The following is a 26365-nucleotide window of genomic DNA, read 5'->3' as shown; positions in this document are numbered from 1 at the left end:
CTGTCTGTACCATAGTGAGATACCAGATTGCACCATTTAATTATGTAACAGCTAATTAAAAAAACCAAATAATTTGGAAGGAATATTCAGCTGTCTAAGACTCCCATTAATTTGGGCAAGATAAATACATTTCTTTTGAAGACTGAATAACAAATTTGTTGAAGCGTTCTCAATTGGAGGGGGAAATGGAATATTACTCAGCCATAAAAAGGAACGAAAATGGGTCATTTATAGAGATGTGGATGGACCTAGAGACTGTCATACAGAGTGAAGTAAGTCAGAAAGAGAAAAAGAAATATCGTATATTAACGCATATATGCGGAATCTAGAAAAATGGTATAGACAACCTTATTTGCAAAGCAGAAATAGACACAGACGTAGAGAACAAATGTATGGATACCAAGGGGGAAGAGAGAGGTAGGAGGAATTGGGAGATTGGGATTGACTTATATACACTATTGATACTATGTATAAAATAGATAACTAATGAGAACCTACGGTATAGCAAAGGGAACTCTACTCAATGCTCTGTGGTGAACTAAACGGTAAGGAAATCCAAAAAAGAGGGCATATAGCTGATTCATTTTGCTGTATGGTAGAAACTAACACGATGTTGTAAAGCAACTACACTCCAATAAAAATTAATTTAAAAAATAATAAATTGGAAGGGGAAATTAGCCTAATAATATAGATTTGCACTTCGAACACTTATCTAGAAGAAACAAAAAGTAGGCAAATATGTTCCTAATTCTGCATTAATTATTAACTCGGCGGGCTGAGCCCATGAAGTTCCAGACATGAATAATGATCACTCATTTGTATCAAATCTATAACTTGTTTATTGGCAAAGGAAACCTTTTCTTTATGAACGGGTCACTAAACACGTTTTAGACTTCAGAGATAATTCATGAAAAAAGGAAACTTTTGCAGTATACTGACATTCTCATTTACCATTTCAGTTACTTGGAGGTAAAACTTACCCTAATGTTAACCTAAAATATTAATCTTGAAAATGGATTTTTAAGAAAGAAGATATCACTCAAAATAGAAAAAAGACAAAAAATACTACATATACATTTCATTGATTCTAAGATGGACTTTTTCACATTTAATACTGCTAACATCAGGGTACATCTTCAAATCAGTGATGTGTCATAGTGTAATTGGCAGCAACTTTTTTCCTTTCTTGGTGGTAAAAAAAAAAAAATGTGTTGGGACTTCCCTGGCGGTCCAGTGGTTAAGACTCCACGCTTCCTTTGCAGGGGACACGGGTTTGATCCTGGTTCAGGGAACTAAGATCCTGCAAGCTGTATGGCATGGCCAAAAAAAGAAAAAGTGTTGAACTTAAAATTAATGACTTTCAGATTCAATGAAATATGTGATCTATCTTCTGCCTTTTTCTGTTTAAACTGAATGGATATCTCTCCCTCTGCCTCTTTTTTCCTGCCTTTAAAAATGTATCTTGGGCTTCTTTGGTGGCGCAGTGGTTGAGAGTCCGCCTGCCGATGCAGGGGACTCGGGTTCGTGCCCCGGTCCGGGAAGATCCCACATGCCGCGGAGCGGCTGGGCCCGTGAGCCATGGCCGCTGAGCCTGCGCATCCGGAGCCTGTGCTCCACAACGGGAGAGGCCACAACAGTGAGAGGCCCGCGTACCGCAAAAAAAAAAAAAAAAAGTATCTTAAAGAATCTCTTACTTTTCTCTAATATTTGCATGAGTATTAAGTGTTGTGTGTATGTATATATATTTTACATATACATATTATGTAAACATATAATTTTATAGTTAGACATATTATGGAATATGTTGAAATTAGGGAATTTGAAGTTATTTCACTAAGGGAAAGAGACAATAGAGAGGAAATTCTCAGTAAAAGGGTGGGTAAACTCATACAGTATTTCCATAATCATGTTTTGGTTTGTACCAATAGCTTATTGCACAATGACCTGGAGAGAGCCACCTTGACACTGACTGAAAACAAAACGAAGATTAAAAACTTTCTTGGATATCATGTTCCAAAAACATTTTATTCATCTTATATTTTTTCTCAGTTATATCTAAATGATGTCAGTAATAATAATGCCAATTTCTCTAAACTAAACCACTTCTGCATAAATCATTTTTATAATGTAAAATGATTAAATTTTCTGTACTACTACAGTAATTATTTCACATATATACGTACTGTTTACATTTTTTTAAAAATAAAAATTCAGGTTTAACCATTTATTTGGGTCTCCTTTTCCTTATGAAGGGCCCTGTGTCACGTTAAATAAATTTGTAGGTTTTTTTTTCCCTGTTAATCTTTCTCAGTTTAATTTTCAGACCTAGCCAGGGATCCTAAAAAGGTCATGGAAAATTTTTCCCTCCCCTTCAACAGTTAATTACAAAATGATGTGGTATATACACTAATGATAATATGTTCAATGGGTTGAAGTACAGTTGACCCTTGAACAACATGGGGGTTAGGGGTACTGACCCTCTGCACAGTCAAAGATCTACATATAATTTAAAGTTGCACCTCCATACATGCAACCACATCCTCAGATTCAATCAACTGCAGACTGCGTAGTACTGTAGTATTTACTAATCAAAATATCCACATATAAGTGGACCCATGCAGTTCAAATCCATGTTGTTCAAGGGTCAACTATACAGTGAGAAGGGAATGATTGATTTGGTCAGGACAGTAGAGATATGAGAAGGGCTTTATCAAATAGATGCCAGCAGAGCACAGCTTTAAAGTACGATTAGGAGTTTGCCAGAAATAGAACAAGAAAAGGAACTATTAAAGAATTTTTCCAAAACTTTAAAAGTATACAGGAGGTAGTGTGATAAGTGAAAAAGCAGTGAACCTGAAGATAAGGGACCTAGATAATAGTCCTGGTTGTTCCAGTATTTGCCTCAAGTAAATTAAACACTCTGGATCTAAATTTTCTTGTCTGTAAAATGAAGAAATCACATAATAGTGGAGTCTCAAACTTTAATGTAAATATAAATAAGGTCTAGGGTAGGGTCTGAAATCTTCTTAACAATCACAGGTGATGTGGATGCTGCTAGTCCAGAGTAGTGAGTAATAGGTCATTAGATTATCTCTAATGGTTCTATTAGGAAACCATTGACCAAAACCACCCATCTTGGCCAGACATGATAATAACCACCTGCATGAGTAGTCTCACAACAGGAGGTCCTGATAATGAACACAGTGCTGCCACCACAAACCAACCAGGAGAATTTGGTTCCCAAAGAAGGGAGGAGACACCAGTCCATAATATGTCCTGCCAACCTCCCAGAAACCCTCCTGCTGGAAACCATCTTGACTGAGAGATGCACACGCCATCAGGAAGGGCCTTGAATAGGACCAAATATGGGCATAGGCAAGATGACTGGCCAGAGACAACCCAGAAAGCTAACCCTATTACCATAAAACCTGAGACTGCAAGCCACGTGGCAGAGCAGTTATCCTGGGTTCCCTTACCTTGCTGCTCTCTGCTCAAGCACTCCTTTCCAATAAAGTCTTTTGCTTTGTCAGTAAATGTGTCTCCATGGACAATTCATTTCCAAGTGTTAGATAAGACCCCACTCTAGGGCCCTGGAAGGGGTTCCCCTTCTGGTAACAGTTCCTTGTATATACCTTAAATATTTGTTTTCTATTCTATTCTATTTTATTTTTCTTTTTTGGTCACTCTGCGCAGCATGCAGAATCTTAGTTCCCCAACCAGGGATGGAACCCGCACCCCCTGCAGTGGAAGCACAGAGTCTTAACTGCTGGACTGCCAGGAAGTCCCAAATGTTTATTTTAAATAATTCTTCTACTATATAGAAACTTTTAGGCAAATATGATTTTGAGAAGGATAAAACCAAAGAAGAAAACAGTAAGGATTTAAAAAAAGGATAAAATTGTAATTAAAACTACATTTGAGGCTAGTCATAGAACTTGATAAACTGACAGTGAAATTCTTCTGGAAGAACAGAGAAAAATTTAGTTTTTTAAAAATTTTAAGGAAGGTTCAGATTATTATAAAGCAATGTAATGAATGTGTATTGCCTATGTAATGAAGCCTCCATAAAAACCCATGGAGATTTGGGGAGATTGGCATGCTTGGAACAGGCATGGAAGCTCTGTGCTGTCTATGCAACTCTTCCATATGGCTCCTCCTGAGTTATATTTTTTATAAGCTGGTAATCTAGTAAGTAAAATGTTTCTCCAAGTTCTGCAAGCTGCTCCAGCAAACTAATTGTACCCAAGAAAGGGGCTGTTGGTACGTTAGATCTTCATCCAGTCAAGTCAGAAATATAGGCAACAATCTGGACTTGTAATTGGCATCTGAAGTGGGGGAGGACTGAGCCCTTAACCTGTGAGATCTGAGGCTATCTCCAGGTAGATAGTGTCAGAATTGAGTTAAACTGTAGATACCCAGCTGGTGTTAGAGAATTGCTTAGTGGTGTGGGAAAAACCCACACACATTGGAACTGGTATCAGAATCGTACCATATGCTAGGGATAAAGTCAAGAAATGGAAAAAAATGGAAATTCTAGAGAGAGATAAAAATAGTGAAATAATTTAATGTGAGTTTATGTGTGTATAAGATAAACCAGAAGTAAATATCACAAAGGGAAAATAAATAATAATCCTGGGACAAATGGTTATCAACATAGAGAAAACTAAATTTGGATCATTGTATATTCCAAAGAGGTCAAATAATCCATTCGTGGTAAAAAAAAAAATGAAAATTGAGTAGTATATTTACGGCCAGAAAAAGGACAGATGATTTTCAATAAAAGAAATGAAAGTTGTCATAAGAGTCAAGATGGATATGTTGGAATATACACAAATAAAAACCTATTGTGTTAAATTCAACTAAGTTGCAGGATACAAGATCAACAAACGAAAATCAGTCATAATTGGAGAAATGTGGAGGAAAGGGAACCCTTATGCTCTTGGTAGGAATGTAAATTGGTGCAACCACTATGGAAAACAGTATGAAGGTTCCTCAAAAAATTAAAAATAGAATTACCATATGATCCAGAAATTCCATTTTGTGTATTTATCTGAGGAAAATGAAAACACTAACTTGAAACAGGCACCCCCATGTTCATTGCAGCATTATTTACAATAGCCAAGATATGGAAACAACCTAAGTGTCCGTTGGTGGATGAATGGACAAAGTAAGTGTGGTATATATATGCAATGAAATATTATTTAGCAACAAAAAAGAATGAAATCTTGCTATTTGCAACAACATGGCTGAACCTTGATGGTATTATGCCAAGTGAAATAAGTAAGTACCATATGATCTCTTTTATATGTAGAATCTAAGAAAAAGTAAAACAAACAAATAAAAATCAAGCTCATAGGGACTTCCCTGGTGGCACAGTGGTTAAGAATCCGCCTGCCAATGCAGGGGACACAGGTTTGATCCCTGGTCCGGGAAGATCCCAAATGCCATGGAGCAACTAAGCCCATGAGCCACAACTACTGAGCTTGCGCTCTAGAGCCCACAAGCCACAACTACCGAAGCCTGCATGCCCTAGAGCCCAGCCCGCAAGCCCACGTGCCACAACTACTGAGTCCACGCACCGCAACTACTGAATCCTACGTGCTGTAGGGCCCATGTGTCGCAACTACTGAGCCCATGTGCTGCAACTACTGAAGCTCATGTGGCTAGAGCCCGTGGTCTGCAATGAGAAGCCACTGCAATGAGAAGCCTGCACGCTGCAACGAAGAGTAGCCCCTGCTTGCCACAATTATAGAAAGCCCACAGCAATGAAGACCCAATGCAGCCAAAAAGAAAAAAAAAAATCAAGCTCATAGATACAGAGAACAGATTGGTGGCTGGCAGAGGTTGAGGGTGGGGACATGGGAGAAATGGGTGAAGGGACATCAAAAGGTAAAAAGGAAAAAAAATGTAGTTGATGTAAAATACTTATAAAATTTTTGAATCATATTCAAAATATTGACTTTTTATATATATATACACATGTTTATATATATGCTAATGTATATAACATAGGTATATTTTTACAGTATATTTAAAAACACTATTATTTCTAAAAGAGTGAAAATAAAATACCATTCTAAGATGAACCCAAATATTAGCATATTCTTAGAAATTTGCATTAAAATTTTTAAACCCAAAAGTCAAGGAAACAAATAAATCAGTCATATTTCTATGTACTAGCAATGAACAATCTGAAAAGGAAATTAAGAGAACAATTTGATTTACAATAACATAAAAAAGAATTAAATGTTTAGGAATAAATTTAACCAAGGAGGCGTAAGACTTGTACACTGAAAACTATAAAAACTGCTGAAGAAAATTAAAGATACCCTAAATAAATGGAAAGACATCCCATCTTCATGGATTGGAAGACCTAATACTGTTCAAATGATAATACTCCCCAAAGCAATCTACAGATTTAATGTAATTCCTATTAAAATCCCAACGGTCTCTTTAGTAGAAATAGACAAGCAGATCCTAAAATTCACATGGAATTGTAAGAGATGCCAAACAGTCAAAATAATCTTATAAAGAAGGGCAAAGTTGGAAGACTCACACTTCTCAATTTCAAAACTTACTACAAAGTGACAGTAATCAAAACAGTGTGCTCCTGGCATCTGGTCTCAATGGAACAGAATTAAGAATCCAGAATAAACCCATACATGTGTGGTCAACTGATTTTCGACAAGGATATCAAGACTGTTCAATGGAGAAAGAAGGTGTCTTCAACAAATAGTGCTAGGACAACTGAATACCAATGCACAGAAGTACACAGTTGGATCCTTACCTCATACCGTATACAAATATTAACTTAAAATAGATCAAAAACTTACATATAAGAGCTAAAACTATTATTGTTGTGACCATTTTGCAATGTATACAAACGTTGAATCATCATGTTGTACACCTGAAACTAATATAATATTGTAAATCAATTATACCTCAAGTTAAAAAAAAGAGCGAAACTATGAGGTTCTTAGAAGAAAACATGACCTTTTTGATTTGACAAAGGTTTCTTAGATATGACACCAAAAGCATGAACAACAAAAGAAAAACAGATAAATTGGACTTCATCAAAATTAAAAACTTTGTGCATCATAGGACACTATCAGAGAGTGAAAAAACAAACGATAGAATAGGTAAAAATATTTGCATATCATACATCTGATGAAGGTCTAGTATTCAGAATATATAAATAATGCTTAAAACTCAACAGCAAAGACAAACAACCCAATTTTAAAATGAGCAAAGGGGCCTCCCTGGTGGCGCAGTGGTTAGGAGTCCGCCTGCTGATGCAGGGGATACGGGTTCGTGCCCCGGTCTGGGAGGATCCCATATGCCGCGGAGCGGCTGGGCCCGTGAGCCATGGCCGCTGGGCCTGCGCGTCCAGAGCCTGTGCTCCGCAACGGGAGAGGCCACAACAGTGAGAGGCCCGCATACCGCAAAAAGAAAAAAAATAAATAAAATAAAAAATAAAATGAGCAAAGGACTTGAATATACATTTCTCTAAAGAAGATATACAAATGGCCAACAAGTACATGAAAAGATGCTCAATGTCATTAGTCATCAGGGAAATGCAAATGAAAAACACAATGAGATACCACTTCACAGGCGCTAGGATGGCAACAGTAAAAACAACGGCAACAGTAAAAACAACAGCAACAGTGGAAAATACTGATAGTGTTGACAGGGATGTCAAGAAACTGGAACTCTCGTGCATTGCTGATGGAACTGTAAAATGGTGCAGCTGCTGTGGAAAACAGTTTGGCAGTTTCCTATAAAGCTAAACATAGAATTACCATATAATCCAGCAACTCTACATCTAGGTACACACCTAAGGAATTGAAAACAAGTGTTCAACAAAAGCTTGTAAATCAATGTTCATCGCAGCACTATTCACAATAGCCCAAAAGTGGAAACAATCCAAATGCCCATCTACAGATGAATGGATAAACAAAATGTATTCATACAATTGAATATTATCCAGCCATAAGAGAAATAAAGTACTGATACCTGTGACAACATGGCTGAACTTTGAAAACAGTACGCTAAGAAAAAGAAGCCAGACACAAAAGGCTACATATTGTATGATTCCATTTACATGAAATATCCAGGATTCCAGGTGAATCCATAGAGTCAGAAAATAGGTTAGTCATTGCCAAGGACTGTGGGTAGGAGAAAATGGGGAGTGACTGCTTAATGGGTACAGGGTTTTCTTTTGCAGTAATGAATACTTTCTGGAACTAGACAGTTGTAATGATTTCACAACATTATAAATGTACTAAATACCGCTGAATTGTGCACTTTGGTGAATTTTATATGTATTTTACCACAATTTTAAACTTATCTTTAATTTCTAAAAAAATCATTTGCATGATATAATAAAGTCTCATATCACAAAAGGCAGAAGAGGAAACTGAAGTACAGTTAATTTATCAAAGGTTAGCATCTGAATTATTGATAAAGATTTGACAGAAAGGTATAGGATCAACCTCCAAAGTTATCAGGCTCAGTGGTCAAAACTGATGCACAGATTATATACCAAGATATAACTATAGTATAGTTCCTCACATAAAAATGGACAGGCCACCAGAAAGTAAATGCCTATTAAAACACCCTTAAGGAATCATTATATTCTAAATGCCTTACAAAAGAGTTAAAAAGCAAATGTGGCCAGGCCTTAGGGAAATAAATAAAAGTAAACATCTCTAGTGACATTGTGAAACTGTTCTAGAGAACAATCTGACATTATGTAACAGGAGCTATAAAGTTAGTCAAGTACTTTGACCTAATAAATTCAGTTAGGGGACTACACTTTTAAAGGAATACCCAAAGTAGGAGAAGCAGGAAATAATTTGAAAAAAAGATATTCATAATCATGACATCTAACATAAGAAAATATGAAATAATTTAAATAATCAAAGAGTAGAGCTAAATGTACTATTATTATTGCCTAAACACAATGGAATATATGCATATGTCTACGTGTGTGTATATGTGTATATATATACATTTTTAAATGACAACTACATAACTATTTGATAGGTTAAAACGCATGTAAGAAATAATGCCAAAGTAAATCACAAAACAGTGCTCACATTGATTTCAACTCTATATATACATTGAAAAGAATTCGGAGTAAGATTTTAAAACTCAATAGGCTCTTTCAAAAATAAATTGTAGGGAATTCCCTGGTGGTCCAGTGGTTAGGACTCCATGCTTCCACTGCAGGGGGCACAGGTTTGATCCCTGGTTGGGGAACTAGGCACCCACATGCCACACGGCACAGCCAAAAAAAAAAAAAAATTGTGGAAAGTAGTAATTTCCTAGTGATCATTTTCCAATCACATTCTTTACCCAAAGACTGGTTAAAAAAAAAGAGAGGTAAGACAACAATAACAATTTTTATAGAATAAACTATAAGTAGAAGAAAATCTTAAGTGATCAAATTAAGATATTTTATCTTAGTAAGATTCTGACCTTACTAAGATTCTGACCTTTGAAGCCAATTCCCCAACAAGATTTGGAGGAAATATTTTTTCACTGTATTTAAAATGTTAACCATATTCTTGTAAATAAAAACATTTTTTATATAATACTTTAGCCAAGATACATGGATACGCTTTAAAATGTCAAGGAAGGAAAGTCAATTAAATGTACACAAAATATCTATTCATATAGATGCAGAAATATGAATAACTGTCATAAGACCAATTTAAAAATGTAACACTGTGGGGCTTCCTGGTGGCGCAGTGGTTGAGAGTCCGCCTGCCAATGCAGGGGACACGGGTTCGTGCCCCAATCTGGGAGGATCCCACATGCCGCGGAGCGGCTGGGCCTGTGAGCCATGGCCGCTGAGCCTGTGCGTCCGGAGCCTGTGCTCCGCAACGGGAGAGGCCACAACAGTGAGAGGCCCGCGTACCGCAAAAAAAAAAAAAAAAAAAAAAAAAAAAAGTAACACTGTGCAGTTATCACAGTAGAAACAACCTGTGTACAAGTAAATGCCTAAACACTGCTCTGAAGAGTTGTTGCCATAGAAGCCATCATTAAAAGTAAACAAAAGCAAACTGGAGCTTTCAGACATTCTGTCTATTCAGAAGTTGAAGGGAAGAAGCCTTAAAAATCAGAAGCAGTGGGCTTCCCTGGTGGCGCAGTGGTTGAGAGTCTGCCTGCCGATGGAGGGGACATGGGTTCGTGCCCCGGTCCGGGAAGATCCCGCATGCCGCAGAGCGACTGGGCCCGTGAGCTATGGCTGCTGAGCCTGCGCGTCCGGAGCCTGTGCTCCGCAGCGGGAGAGGCCACAACAGTGAGAAGCCCGTGTACCGCAAAAAAAAAAAAAAAAAAAAAAAAAAGCAGAAGCAGTGAAAAGTACAGTTTAAGAGAGCTGGTCTAAGTGCCACTGTCCTGTCCCCAGTTCTGTCTACTACCGGAATTTTTTCTTATACATCTTGAAAATCTAGCAATTAGAAAATTATGCAGATTAACAGGTATTGTCCATTTATCATAATCAATACCTCTGAAACAATTAAGCAGTCAAACATTATTACACAGTACTATGAATTTGTTCAATTTCTTTCACTTCTAACGCCTAAATGAAGCAAATTGCAATTGGAGGGAATGGAAAAGGAAACCACATTGAACTTTCTACCATGACAGTCTTTATTTCTTCCAGAACTCATTTTTCAAAACTCTTTATCTTCCCTCCTTTCTAATCAAAGTTTTCATATATTAGCCTAACAAAATATATCTTCTCTCACTTCTCAGAAAAATTTTACATTCCTAAGAACTAATAGCATTTTAAAAATCAACTCACCTGAAATTTATTTTTTAACACTAGAGAACAAGAGAAGTTTTTGAAAGTGTTCTTTAAAATATCTCTATCCATTTAAAACCTACTTTTCTTTTAAATTTTACAACCGCCATACTTTCTCTTTGTATGTATATAACTTCACTATACATCCATTAGTTAGAGATTATAATAATGAAGACCTTAATTCAGACTTGTAAATAAATATATTATATTTAAAGAAATCTTTTCAGCATAATATTCATCAACTGATTCTTACTTTGCTTCAATTTATGGAGATCACCGGCTCGATCCTTAGTAGCCTGCTTTAGAATATCTGCTTGAATTCTGGGTTCACTCTCCAAGTTAGGGCCTGGAATTAAATGTTGAAGAGGATTGGAAGGCTTCTGTTTTGAAGTTCTGGGGTTTCCATTGTGGTTTCCATGAGAATCTATGGCATAAAAACATCAAATTAAGGTCATATTTTGCAGAAGAATTTCATAAAACCTACCTGAGAAAAGGTAAGACACTGTTATCTGATACTGGGTAGTCAGGTAGCTTTTTTTAAAGCTTTATCTTATTTCTTTAATCAAATCTTATAACCAATGTGATTTTAGTTGTGTGAAGTTTACTAATCATTCCCAGGTGGGTATCTTTAGTATTGATTATAAACCTGTTCATCAGTGGAATATATATCAATAGTAGAAACCCAAAGATTAAAATGGTAGTGATACCTGTAACTTTTCTTCCCTCCAAATTCTATATTGCTGTCAGAAATCTCCAAAATCCAATAAGGCTTTTAGAATTTTTAATCTTGAAGTCATTTTCATCTACACAGCGACACAACTGTTAACTCTTGATTCTTTCTTATTAGTATCTCCTGGATATAACTTTTCTTTCTCCTACCTCCCTTTTTAACTCATCAAAGCCTCGATTTAGATCTTTATTACAATTAATTTTAATCATATCAATTCTCATTTTAGGGGAACATTTCTGTAAAACTGAGTAGGTATTCAGTAGAAAACATACAGATAAGTACAGAGTAGGGAGTTTAATACAGGCAGATCTCATTTTATAGAAGGCCTCTGTGAGATAAACGAAATTTTGGAGAAGGTAAATACATATATACTAGTAGTGATGAAAGGGAACATAGTCCAGAGTGGCAGAACAAATAATTCTTCCACTCTTAATAGTCCATTAAACAAAGTTCATTTTGTAATGATCTCTCCCTGAGCTTTTATCAGTCATTTGATAATATACAAAGTTAACTAGAATAATGAATGATACTTCACTGTGCTGCTAAGTGACATGTTTTATTCACTATGTAACAATACATGACCAGAAAATTGATTTTCAAATGGAATTTTAAGAATAAAACTTCATACCTGGAACCATATTTGGGGAGAGAGGTTGTCCAGTTGGAAGATGGGAGATTACTTGATGACTTTCATATTGAGAAAAGGAAACAGGGGGTTTCTTTAAAGCTAAAATTAAAAACAGATCCATATTATTCCCCGTGATATGATGGTTTCTAAATACCAACCACCATGAACCTGTTTACATTGCACTAATCCTATGATGCTTACTCTAATTTTGTAATCCTTATAGTTGGTATATTAACTAATTAATTTATGGTTACTAATTGATATATTGCACCATCCATCACAGATTTTGATGATCAATAAATCTGACCAGAATACAAGATAGGAATTCTGTCTTGTTCATCACTATATCTCGAATACCTAGAATAGTGCCTGGCATATAACAGGAGCTCAACTAAAATTTGATGAATGAATAAATAAATGAATCTCTTCAGATACAGTGAGACCTTTCTATATGGGTAGTATAAATAAAAATTGACATTTATAGATTAGGCAAAGCTATGAGGATATGCTACTCTAAGTTGCTCAGATTTTAAATAAAAATTAAATATGACTGATTCAACAAGTTCAGATTTTATTTTTGAAAAGGGAATTTTTTTAACATCTTTATTGGAGTATAATTGCTTTACAATGGTGTGTTAGTTTCTGCTTTATAACAAACTGAATCAGTTACACATATACATATGTTCCCATATCTCTTCCCTCTTGTGTCTCCCTCCCTCCCACTCTCCCTATCCCACCCCTCTAGGTGGTCACAAAGCACCGAGCTGATCTCCCTGTGCCATGTGGCTGCTTCCCACTAGCTATCTATTTTACGTTTGGTAGTGTATATATGTCCATGACACTCTCTCACTTTGTCACAGCTTACCCTTCCCCCTCCCCATATCCTCAAGTCCATTCTCTAGTAGGTCTGTGTCTTTATTCCCATCTCACCCCTAGGCTCTTCATGACCTTTTTTTTTCCCCCTTAGATTCCATATATATGTGTTAGCATACGTTATTTGTTTTTCTCTTTCTGACTTAATTCACTCTGTATGACAGACTCTAGGTCCATCCACCTCACTACAAATAACTCAATTTCGTTTCTTTTTATGGCTGGGTAATATTCCATTGTATATGTGTGCCACATCTTCTTTATCCATTCATCCGATGATGGACACTTAGGTTGCTTCCATCTCCTGGCTATTGTAAATAGAGCTGCAATGAACATTTTGGTACATGACTCTTTTTGAATTATGGTTTTCTCAGGGTATATGCCCAGTAGTGGGATTGCTGGGTCGTATGGTAGTTCTATTTGTAGTTTTTTAAGGAACCTCCATACTGTTCTCCATAGTGGCTGTATCAATTTACATTCCCACCAGCAGTGCAAGAGTGTTCCTGAAAAGGGAATTTTTAAGTTTTGTATAAAAAGCTTTACTAGCCAAGATGTACTTACTTAGAGTTGGGACTTTCTTCTCCCTTAAGAAATAAAGGCAATAGGGAAAGAGATCATTTTTCACTCACTCCACTGCAACCTTGGGCAGCTTAATGTGACAGAAAGGCAGAGAACAAGAAGGAAACTAGACAGAAGGCAAACAGATAAAGAGAAAAAAAACAGAGATCCCATCTATAAGATATGGTTAGTGGCACATTTTATTCTTCTAAAACTTTGGTGTGGCAGACACGATGCTTTGTGACCCCATTTCATTATATTTTTCCTAGGCACAGAGGAAGATCAGGCTTCCTTACTTTTATGTGCCACGAAACTGGGTTCTAACCATAAGAATGTAAGTGAAACAGAATGAGCCACTTCCAACTATGCCAATAAAATCTTCTGTGCAAATCGCCTACAATCTCTCTTCCCTGCTGTCACAAATTAGAAGGCTACATATGAAGATGGTGGCATCAAATAATGGAAGAGGACACTGCTTAGAGAGAGCTGCAAAGAGAATCATGCAACCTGCATCAGTCTGTAATGTGAACAATAAATGAAACTTTATTGCTTTAAGCAATTGCAATTTGGGGATTATTTGTTAATACAAAACAGCCTTGTCAGTCCTAACTAGTATACTTGGGTTATTTTTATAATCCTCAAAGTTTATTTCGGTAACTGTATTTCATTTATTATTATATAGATTTCTAAACTTAAGGACCCAAGAAGTTTAAAATTCACTCTAAGAAACTACCATATGACCCAGCAATCCCACTGCTGGGCATATACCCTGAGAAAACCATGATTCAAGGAGAGACATGTACCAAGATGTTCATAGCAGCCCTATTTACAGTGGCCCGGAGATGGAAGCAACCTAAGTGTCCATCGTCGGATGAATGGATGAAGAAGATGTGGCACATGTGTGCAATGGAGTGTTACTCAGCCATAGAGAGAAATGAGGTTGGGCTGTTTGTGGTGAGGTGGATGGACCTGGGGTCTGTCATGCAGGGTGGGGTGAGTCAGGGGGAGAGGGACAGGTACTGTGTGCTGACACATGTATATGGAATTTAAGAAAAAAATGTCATCAAGAGCATGGGGGTAGGACAGGAGTGGAGACGCAGACCTACTGGAGCATGGACTTGGGGATATGGGGGGGGAGGGGTGGGCTGTGGCGGGGTGGGGGAGCGGCATGGACATGTATACACTGCCGGACGTGGGGTGGATGGCTGGTGGGGGGCAGCCGCGTGGCACAGGGAGATCAGCTCGGTTCTTTGTGACCGCCTGGAGGGGTGGGATGGGGAGGGTGGGAGGGAGACGCAAGGGGGAGGGGATATGGGAACATATGTATATGTATAACTGATTAAATTTGTAAAATAAAAAAAAAAATTCACTCTAAGAAAGCAACCCATTCAAATTTACAGAAAATTGAGGTTTTCTATATCTTACTGTGTTCCCCCATTTCCTTGTTTGTATTGCCAGCTACAATGCCCAACACCCACCACTGCACATAAGACAGCTAAATAACAACAATCAGCTAACATCTTTAAAGAGCAGTACTTTCCCAGGTTTAACACCATTTTGATTTGCTAACAGACTCTGAGGACAACTAAGCGTCTGGTAGATATACTGGAAAGAGAAGTCAGTCACAATGTACAAACTTGTGGATCACTGTTGGACCCTAGCCGGCTCCAGTACTATATAAGCCAAAAGACAAAAGAGGGTACTTTCAATACTAAACAAGAAGTGATCATACATGTTCTTAGCTTTATTTAATAATGCCTCCTGCCCAAGAACAAGGTGACTATTCAGAGGCAAAACTATGAAGATTTAGATAGGTAGAAAAAGCTGGATTAAAAAGAGCCTTTATATACGGGTTCAATCCCTGGTTGGGCAACTAAGATCCCACATGCCATGTGGTGCAGCCAAAAAAAAAAAAGAAAGCCATTATAAAACATCCAGAGGAGTTTAGAACTGATACACAGGCATACCTTTGATATTGCAGGTTCAGTTCTAGACCACTGCAATAAAGTGAATATCGATAAAGCGAGTTGCATGCTTTTTTTTTGGTTTCCCAGTGCATATAAAAGTTATGTTTATACTATACAGTAGTCTATTAAGTATACAGTAGAATTATGTCTAAAAAAACAATGTATACACACCTTAATTTAAAAATACTTCATTGTTAAAAAATACTAAACATTACCTGACCCTTTAGCAAGTTGTAATCTTTTTGCTGGTGGAAGGTTTGAAATATTGCAAGAATTACCGAAATGTGACACAGAGACAATGAAAAGAGCAAATGTTGGGAAAATGGTACTGATAGATTTGCTTGACACAGGATTGCCACAAACCTTCAATTTGTCAAAAACACAATCTGTGAGGTACTGTAAAGCTAAGCACAATAAAACACGGTGTGTCTGTAGTAGAAACTATACAGTCAAGCCTTGACATCCATGGGGGACTGGTTCCAGGACACCCGACCCCACCCCCATGCTCAAGTCCCTTAGTCAGTGCTCCTTATCCATGGTTCTGCATCTGAGGATTCAAACAACCACGGAGTGCAAATATAGTATACAATCTGAGGCTGGTTGAATTCACCAAGAAGGAACCTGAGGACGTGACTGTGGTAATATGGAGCCTTATAAGTTTGACGTGAATTACTACATTTCTGTAAAAATTTAGAAAAATAGAGAACCAGAAAGGAATTTAAAATGAGCTGTAATTCCACCACTTAAAGATAACCACTGCTACCATTTCAAGATTATCTGTTTTGTTTGTTTTTTTCTGTACATTACACCATATACCTTAAACAAAATTAGGACACCATCATATATACTATTTTATAATCTGATTTTTTTTCTTTTTTTTGTTATATAATCTGATTTTTTATTTCATATTTATATACATTTTTCTATGTCATCCCATTTTCCTCTACAACATTCCTAAATGGTAGTACTGAGTCCAAACTTCCAACTTACTAGGTTTGGCTAGAAAGATCTGGGTAAAGAATTGCCACAAGGACTTTAGAGTGCCATAAACTGCATCAGCTAAGCTAGTTGGTGGATAGACTTTTACTACTTAGGAAAAAGTAATGTGTGTTCTGTAAACACTTTGGTTTCTATGCTTTCACTGTGATTTGTTTATTTTCCTAGAAAAATTCCTTTAAAAAAAACTCCAGCCTTTTTTTTTGTTGAACTAAGGGGAGAGGTGGTTTATTTATATCCAGGACAAGACAGAGGCTTTCCCAGGAGCCAGAATTAATAGTTACAGTTAGTGGTACCAAAACAAATGAAGATCCGGAATATTACTAGTGGACTTGGACACAAACTAAGACTGCTGATCTTGCTCTCCAATTTTGGATAGGATTCTTCAGACTTTTTTTCTATACACATACAGGTATCTAATTTTTCCTCCACAAAAATGAGATTATATTGTACGTGCTTCCTTGTAACCTTCTTTTTCATTAAAAAAATCGTAGGTATATTGGGAATTCCCTGGCAGCCCAGTGGTTAGGACTCTGCACTTTCATTGCCGAGGGTCCAGGTTCAATCCCTGGTTGGGGAACTAAGATCCCACAAGCCACATGGCGTGGCCAAAAAAAAAAGAAAAATCATAGATATATTAATAAAAACAGTTCAACACTATCTTTTTTAATGACTACATATCACATTTATGGATAGAACACATTTAATGAACTTATAAGATTACCTATAACATTTATATGGTCTTCAATTTATCATTATAAATAATTTTATGGTGAGCATTTTTGTAACTACATGATAGAGTGAGTTCTCAGGGAAGTACTAAACACTAGGTCAATGACTATGTGTACTTCTTAAACAAATTAAGAGAAACTAAATAAATGTGAGCTCAAAGACAACTTAAGTCTGGGAAAGAATTAGACACTGAAAAGAATGCAAACAATTATGTATGATATTAAAGTTATAATTTGTGATATATTTTACTCAGGTCTTCTCCATTGATGACCACTGAGAACCAGGGGAAAACATACAAGTCAACAGAGGACAGCATGCTACTATCAGATAATATCATTAATAACTAGGCTGTTGGGCTTCCCTGGTGGCGCAGTGGTTGAGAGTCCGCCTGCCAATGCAGGGGACACGGGTTCGTGCCCTGGTCCGGGAAGATCCCACATGCCGCGGAGCGGCTGGGCCCGTGAGCTATGGCCACTGAGCCTGCGCATCCGGAGCCTGTGTTCCACAAAGGGAGAGGCCACAACAGTGAGAGGCCCACATACCGCAAAAAAATAAATAAAAAAAATAACTAGGCTGTTAAAGTATATATCATTGATAAAGCCATTATTAAGGAAAATTACCAAACATAAAATGGTAAAACCTATTTAACATAAAGACAAAATACCGGATACACTAGAACACATAGCTTTTATCTTACCACTATGATACTGGGTTTTGTCTTTTTTATAAAGGAGAGCTATCAAATTTAGAAATTCAGTCTTCTGGCAATACTTATTAAGTGCGTACTATATGCTAAGCACTGTTCTAAAAAGCTGGAGATTCCGCGGTGGACAAAACAGACCAAGTTATATAACAACAAATAAATTAAAAAGTATGTACATGGGGTGACCCAACACTGGAGCCTGCCTGGGCTCTTTGATGGGGCTGGTGGTGGACTCTGGGAGGGCTCACGCTGGGGGGTGCTTCCCCAAACTTCTGCTGCCAGTTTCCTTGTCCTCACGGTGAGCCACGGCGACCCCCCACCTCTGCAGGAGACCCTCCAACACTAGCAGATTCCACATATAAGTGATATATGATATTTCTCTCTCCGTGCCTGAGTTGCTTCACTTAGTATGATAGTCCCCGGGTCCATCCATGTTACCGCAAATGGTATTATTTCTTTCTTTTTAATGGCTGAATAATATTCCATTGGTATGTACCACATCTTCTTTGTCCATTTGTCTGTCAGTGGACATTTGGGTTACTTCCATGTCTTGGCTATTGTGAACGGTGCTGCATTGAACACTGGGGTGCATGTATCCTTTTGAACCATGTTTTTCTCTGGGTGTGTGCCCAGGAGTAGGATTGCTGGATTGTATGGTAGCTCTAGTTTGGGTTTTTGGGGGAACCTCCATACTGTTCTCCATAGTGGCTGTACCAATTTACATTCCCACCAACAGCATAGGAGGGTTCCCTTTTCTCCACACCTTCTCCAGCGTTTGTTGTTTGTAGACTTTTTGATGATGGCCGTTCTGACCGGTGTGGGGTGATAACTCATTGTGGTTTTGATTTGCATTTCTCTAATGATTGGTGATATTGAGCATCTTTTCATGTTAAAGGCAATATATTTTTAACTATATTCACTAGATCCAATCAGCCCTTGATTTACTTCTATTGTATTAAAATGCTACTTTACACTTGAAACTAACATAATATTGTAAATCAACCACACTTCAATAAATAAATAAATTAAGTAAATGCTACTTAAAAAAAGTATGTACAGAATATAATATAAATGTCAGAGTGAAAATGTTATGCATAAAGTAAAACAGGGACGTGTGATAGAGAGTAGTGGGACATTCTATTTTAGTTGGTTGGTCAGGGGAGGCATTTCTGAAGGAGACATATTTGAGCAGAGGTATGAATGAAACGTGGAGGAAGACTATTCAGGCAGAGACCAGTAAGTACAAAGGCCTTGAGACAGGAACATTCACAGCATATCTGAGGAAATGCAAAGAAAGCAGTGAGAGGAAAGCATAGAAATGAAGTCAGAGAGGAGAGAAGGGGCCATATTAGAGACAACGAACAATAAAAAAATGTTAGGGGGCTTCCCTGGTGGCGCAGTGGTTGAGAGTCCGCCTGCCGATGTAGGGGACACAGGTTCATGCCCTGGTCCGGGAGGATCCCACATGCGGCGGAGCGGCTGGGCCCATGAGCCATGGCCGCTGAGCCTGCGCGTCCAGAGCCTGTGCTCTGCAACGGGAGAGGCCACAACAGTGAGAGGCCCGCATTCCGCAAAAAAAAAAAAAAAAAAAAAAAAAAAGTTAGGATAGGTAGTTAGGGGGCTGAGGGCTGGTACTAAACTGGTAATTCCAAAGGAAGCAGTAATAGTACTAATTATAATAATAGTAGCTCCCACTTTCTGAGTACTTAGTATGAACCAGGCAATAATCTCATGTCACTCTCAAATCTATCTGAGGTAGATATCCCCTTTCACAGATGAGGAACTGAAACTCATGACAGTAGAGATGAGACATACCTCTCACTTGACTTAAAAATTCAAAGTAGTCATTTCTGGAGAACCTGGCTGATATGCTTACAAAAGGTAATAGGAAGTTTAGGGCTAATCCTCCTCAGCTTCTCTATTAGCCCTCAGCTGCAGCCTTTACCCTGAGAACCAAAAAAGAAGTATCCTTGCCTTTCACTCTCATTTTCTTATTTCAGTGACAGCTACAATCTTTAAAATGTTCATATTCCTAGTTTTCTGCCTTACAGGGCTTCACAATCCAGTGCCTGTGACGACGGAAAAGGAATATGGCACTAGTAAACAGTGGTGATCAAATCTGGCAACACTTCAGTTTTACAGATAACACCCCGGACATACTGAATATCAGGATGGTACCTAGGTATCTGTATTTATTAAAAGCTCCAAAGGTGGTTCTGTTGCACAGCTAAGAGAATAAAAGAATAAAAAGCATGGGCTTTAGAGTTAGACCAGGGCTCAAATCATGGCTCTGTAATTTATTAACTGTAAGACTTTAGTGCCTAATTTCTTGAAGCCTCAGTCTTCATCTGAAAAACAGGGATAATGCCATCTGCCCTGCATGATCAATGTGGGGAATAAGTGAGAATATTTGCTAAAAGATTGTGATAGACGCCTAGAAAATAGTAGGTGTTCAACATATACTAAGTATTTAGAGTTGTCAAAGTTAAGCATTTATCACTAAAATGAAAAAGAATCCAAGATTCAGGTTAAGGAAACAAAAACATTTAAATGTGAAACTACCAGCCCTAACCAATTTATTGAGCCTCCTGATTACACAGTTTGCTCACACTTAGGAATCCTGATGAATGTCTAGTTATAGTAACGTTTTTGGAAGTTCACGAAACTCTGATCAGTAATTACCCATTAAAATAGTAATCATTCAGAAGCATGAACAAAACAATGATGTAACATTCTTATGTTATTTTGTTCTGCGTACATAAACAGATGTAACATGCTTGTAACTGCTCAAATATTGACCAGTGGAGCCACCTCAGCCCTCGAAGAAATACAGATACATGTCTATAGAGACTATTAAAATGATGTTCTAATATGGCTCCTAAGACCTGGTCTGTGAACTGAAATTCCTTCATACTTAAAAATCCATTTATATAATTTAAAAAGAATAACATGGACTTCCAATGCTAGCCATGACATCATAACTAGTACTGGACTTGCCCTCTCTCACATCCTAAACAATTTTTAATATGGACAAAATAGATAAAGCATTGGACAACCAGAGTACAAGACCAATTCTTGAAAGAAGCGATATACATGAGATGAACAGTCTTAGTGAGCAGAGGAAGCAGATTGAGCTGCTGAGGTGGCTGGAACTTGTAGGACAGAATACTACAGGAAAAGGAGCTGTGTGAAATGGGGGACAGAAATCTGCATGAATAGTCCCCTTGGGCCTCTGGCCAAGACCTGGGCTGTGTATACATATGGTGAGACTCTATGGGGCCTAACACATAGCACCTGCTAAAGGGCTGAGAACTGAACCAAAAAAACAGAGGTCATGTAGTACTTGGAGACAACTGGATCTCTGGCCCACAGTACAGAATCTTCACTGAGCATCTTGGGCATTCAAATGAAATGCTAGAAGTCTACTTTAAAAGAAGGGATCACACCTTAGAGTTAAGGGCCATGTCCTCAGACTAAGAACAAAATCAACACTGACCTGCCCAAACAAAGCATAAAACCAAGCCTAACAGAATCAAGAAGATCCACCAGTAATTTAACTGTCTGCAAGAAAAAAACTCAGCACCCTTTAAAAGAAGACAACAAAATCCATTCATACAGTACACGATAAAGTTACTAAGCATATAAAGAAATAGGCAATACCACCCATAATTAAGAAAAAAAGCAATCAACAGAAACAGACTCAAAAATGATCCATTTGTATAAACTAGCAAACAAGGACTGGTAAACAACTGTTTTACACACACACACACACACAAAGATTTAAAGGGAAAGATAGGGATATCCAACAGAGAAGTGGAAACTAAAACAAGAACCAAATGGAAATTCTAGAGCTGAAAATACATCTGAAATGAAAACTACACTAGATGGGTTCTGAATAGCAGTCTAAACACTGCAGAAAACGGCGTCAATGAACTTGAAGACAATTCAAAGACATTAAAAAAATTGAAAGAGAAAAACTATTGTGAAAAAATGAACAAAAATTCAGTGACATGTGGGACAATATCAAGCAGTCTGCAATGCATGTATTTTGAGGCTTAGGGAAAAAATAGGGCAGAAAAATTACTAAATAATATTCGAATTTGAATATTCACCAAATTTGGTGAAAAAATCACCCCCCAGATTAAATAACCTCAGGGAATTCCAAGCAGGATAAGTACAAAGAAAAACAAGACCAAGGCACACTTTAGTCAAACTGATAAAAATGAAAGCTAAAGAGAAAAATTTTAAAGCAGTTAGAGAAAACGAATACACACTAATACAAAAGCACAACAGAAAGAATAACGGTTGACTTAGAATCATTGTTGGCTAGAAGGCAGTGGAATTGCGTCTTTAAAGTGCTGAAAGAAAAAAAAACAACAAGCATATTTCTATATCCAGTAAAAATATCCCTCAAAATGAGTACGAAATAAAAATGTTTTCAGATAAACAAGAGTTGGAAAAATTTGTTGCTAGAAGACCTGCATTTCAAGAAATGCTAAAGGAAGTTCTTCAAGCTGAAGGGAAAATGATAATCAAGATAGAAATTAGAATCCATGGGAAGGAATAATGAGCACTGTTTAAGCGGTAAGTATGTGGTAAATATAAGAGACCATAATATTTTCTTCTCCCATTTTCTTAAAAGGTTTTTTTTTTTTTTTTTTTGTGGTATGCAGGCCTCTCACTGCTGTGGCCTCTCCCATTGCAGAGCACAGGCTCCGGACGCACAGGCTCAGCGGCCATGGCTCACGGGCCCAGCCGCTCTGCAGCATATGGGATCCTCCCGGACCGGGGCACAAACCCGCGTCCCCTGCATCGGCAGGCGGACTCTCAACCACTGCGCCACCAGGGAAGCCCCTAAAAGGTTTTTTTTTTAAATTAATTTATTTATAATTTTGGCTCCCTTAGGTCTTTGTTGCTGCCTGTGGGCTTTTCTCTAGTTGTGGCGAGTGGGGGCTACTCTTTGTTGCAGTGCCTGTGTTTCTCATTGCGGTGGCTTCTCTTGTGGCAGAGCACGGGCTCTAGGCATGCGGGCTTCAGTAGTTGTGGCTCGCGGGCTCTAGAGCATAGGCTCAGTAGTTGTGGAGCACGGGCTTAGTTGCTCCGCGGCACGTGGGATCTTCCCGGGCCAGGGCTTGAACCCATGTTCCCTGCATTGACAGGCAGATTCTTAATCACTGCACCACCAGGGAAGCCCTTAAAAGGTTTTTTAAACCAAAGTAATAATGAAAACACTGGGATTTTTTTTTTTTTTAGCAGTATGCAGGCCTCTCACTGCTGCAGCCTCTCCCGCTGCGGAGCACAGGCTCCGGACGTGCAGGCCCAGCGGCCATGGCCCACGGGCCCAGCCGCCCCGCGGCATGCGGGATCCTCCCGGACTGGGGCACGAACCCGCGTCCCCTGCATTGGCAGGCGGACTCCCAACCACTGCGCCACCAGGGAAGCCCTGGGATTTTTAACATATAGAAATATCATATATGATAACAACTGCACAAAGAATGAGGCAAAGTAAATGGAATTATATCTCTGTAAGGTTCTAACATTTTACCTGAAGTAGTACAATACTATTTCTAAGTATACCATGATACGTATAGGATGCATATAGTAATCCCTAGAATAACCACTAAAACACAATACTTTAGAAGTATAGTTTTTAAAAAGTGAGAGAAACAGGGACCAATTAAACCCTCAAACTCACTGAGTCCTATTCTATCCTATTCTCTCTGGATGATACTTGCTGGTTCAAGGCTATTTTGATTCCTTTTTTCTTAATTGTGGCCAATGTAAATTGTGGCCCTATAAAATATGACAGTGAAAGAAATGTCTTTCAATTATAAACCAAATGTATCATTAGAAGTTTATGTAATTATGTACCTTTAGTAGCAGTTTCCAGGAATATGTACAATTTGATATTGTGCTAGTATTTCTCCCCTACAACAACAATAAAAAAATGCCCAATTTTACCTGATTTGTTTCTTCTATAACAGGGATGTTTGAAAACTTTTTCTTAAAGGGCTAGATAGTGAATATTTTAAGCTTGTAGTCCATACTCAACTCTGCTGTTCTAGCACAAAAACAGTCATTGACAATACACAACAAATGAGCATGATAATGTTTCAGTGAAACTATTTATTAAAACAGGCAACCAAGCTGTAGTTTGCCAATTTCTGTTTTACAAGATGCCTAAAAGTCTATTTACAATGATTTAATTTGTTAAAATATTTTAGTGTATTTTTATAAATTTAGATAATTTTTCCTCTAAAAGCTCTAAACTTTAGAGAAAGAATCTTTGCCCCCCAAAAAAAGATTAACTACACTGCTTCTTTAAAACATAATCTTTTTTCTCCTCTCAAATATCACTGTAATTATCTCTCTTTAATTTTTTTAAAAGATATTTATTTTTGAATAGGTATTTAATAAAATTACCTTATAAAATTTTGAAACCAACATCCAAAAGGTTATATAATGAAAAGTCCCCTTTTCATCTCTATCCTTAGTCTTCTTCCCCAGAAACAAACCCTATTACCAGTTTCAATTAGAGCAGCACTATCCAATAGGACTTTCTGCAATGATGGAAACGTTCTATATCTGTGCTGTCCAATACAATAACCAGTAGCCACGGTGACTATTAAGCCCTTGAAGTGTGGCTAGTTTGACCAAGGAACTGAAATTTTAGTTTTATTTAAGTTTAATGAATTTAAATAGCTACATGTGACCAGCAGCTAATGTACTGATATTAGGCAGTGCAGATCTAGAGAATCCTCTGAGAGCAGTGGTTTTCTAGGTTGGCTACATAATACAATCACTTAAGAAGCATTTAAACATTCAGAGCCCTAGCAGCAACTCAGATCACATATATAAAAATCTCTGGGGCCTCCCTGGTGGCGCAAGTGGTTGAGAGTCCGCCTGCCGATGCAGGGGATACGGGTTCGTGCCCCGGTCTGGGAGGATCCCATATGCCGCGGAGCGGCTGGGCCCGTGAGCCATGGCCGCTGAGCCTGCGCGTCCGGAGCCTGCGCGTCCGGAGCCTGTGCTCCGCAACGGGGGAGGCCACAACAGTGAGAGGCCCGCATACCGAAAAAAAAAAAAAAAAAAAAAATCTCTGGAGGGCTTCCTTGGTGGCGCAGTCGTTGAGAGTCCGCCTGCCGATGCAAGGGACACGGGTTCGTGCCCCAGTCCGGGAAGATCCCACATGCCGCGGAGCGGCTGGGCCCGTGAGCCATAGCCACTGAGCCTGCGCATCCGGAGCCTGTGCTCCGCAACGGGAGAGGCCACAACAGTGAGAGGCCCACGTACCGCAAAAAAAAAAAAAAAAAAAAAATCTCTGGAGTGGGACTCAGGCATCTTTTTTTTTTTTTTTCTTCTTCTTTTTTTAACTCCCCAGTGATTCCAATATATGGCCAAGGTAGAAATCTTCTGTTCTAGAAAATTATCTTATAAATAGAGTAGCTCTACCTAGAAAGAAAACCAAACTTTTAGAAAACCAAAAAGTTTTTCTTTATAAATTATTAATTATAAAAGAACTTCTGGGGCTTCCCTGGTGGCGCAGTGGTTGAGAGTCCGCCTGCCAATGCAGGGGACACGGGTTTGTGCTCCAGTCCAGGAAGATCCCACGTGCCGCAGAGCGGCTGAGCCCGTGAGCCATGGCCGCTGAGCCTGTGCGTCCGGAGCCTGTGCTCCGCAACGGAAGAGGCCACCACAGTAAGAGGCCCGAGTACCGCAAAAAAAAAAAAAGAACTTCTGACTGCTTAGGTACATAAAAATCTTTATATCTTTATGAGTTTTCCCCAAAGTAAATCATTAGAGGCAATTTTTACTGAGATTGACTAGATCTTAACACTAGAAAGAAGTTTCCAAGTAAGAAATAAGATTTTCCTCTCTGTTGATATGCATGATATGGAAAAGGTATTTGCATTACATACTATTAAGGAACTCTTAAAAATCAATAAGGAAAATACCAACAATCCAATAGAAAAATGAGCAAAAATGATTACCAGGCAAATCACAGAAGAAGGCAACAAAAATGGCCAATAAACATATGAAGAGATGTTTAATGTCACTCATACCAAGGCAAATTTAAGGTACCATTTCAGATTGGCAAAAAGTTTAAAGTATAGCAAACTCAAATATTAGTTGAGGATGTGGATAAACAAAAACTGTCATATATTACCAGCAAAAGTGTAAACTGATATAAGTATAGTAAAGCTGAAGATACTCTATAATGCAAGAATTCTACTTTTAAGTTCATATCCTTGTGCACAGCTTTGCAACCACTGCACTGGGAATTGTTTACAGACTACCAGTGTGTTGAGCTATTGATCTCCTCCACCCTCAGTGACTGAGTAGGACTTGTGACAGCTAGATCTCTAGG

The 26365-nt window shown here is 38.1% G+C and overlaps 1 protein-coding gene across 2 annotated transcripts in view; it reads right to left on the bottom strand.

Moving 5' to 3' along the window:
• The window catches only part of GOLM2 (golgi membrane protein 2), a 108736-nt gene that overhangs the window by 26445 nt on the left and 55926 nt on the right, over window positions 1-26365 (bottom strand). For both annotated transcript variants that reach the window (XM_060096759.1, XM_060096760.1), the window contains exons 7-8: window positions 12172-12270; window positions 11067-11237 (exon numbers count right to left, since the gene is read on the bottom strand). In XM_060096759.1, the coding sequence (XP_059952742.1) occupies window positions 11067-11237; window positions 12172-12270 (270 nt within the window). The remainder of the gene's footprint in view (window positions 1-11066; window positions 11238-12171; window positions 12271-26365) is intronic.

Source organism: Mesoplodon densirostris, chromosome 4 (genome assembly GCF_025265405.1).
Source record: "Mesoplodon densirostris isolate mMesDen1 chromosome 4, mMesDen1 primary haplotype, whole genome shotgun sequence".
NCBI classification, from domain to species: domain Eukaryota; kingdom Metazoa; phylum Chordata; class Mammalia; order Artiodactyla; family Ziphiidae; genus Mesoplodon; species Mesoplodon densirostris.
This window is presented reverse-complemented; position numbering and strand designations above follow the sequence as displayed.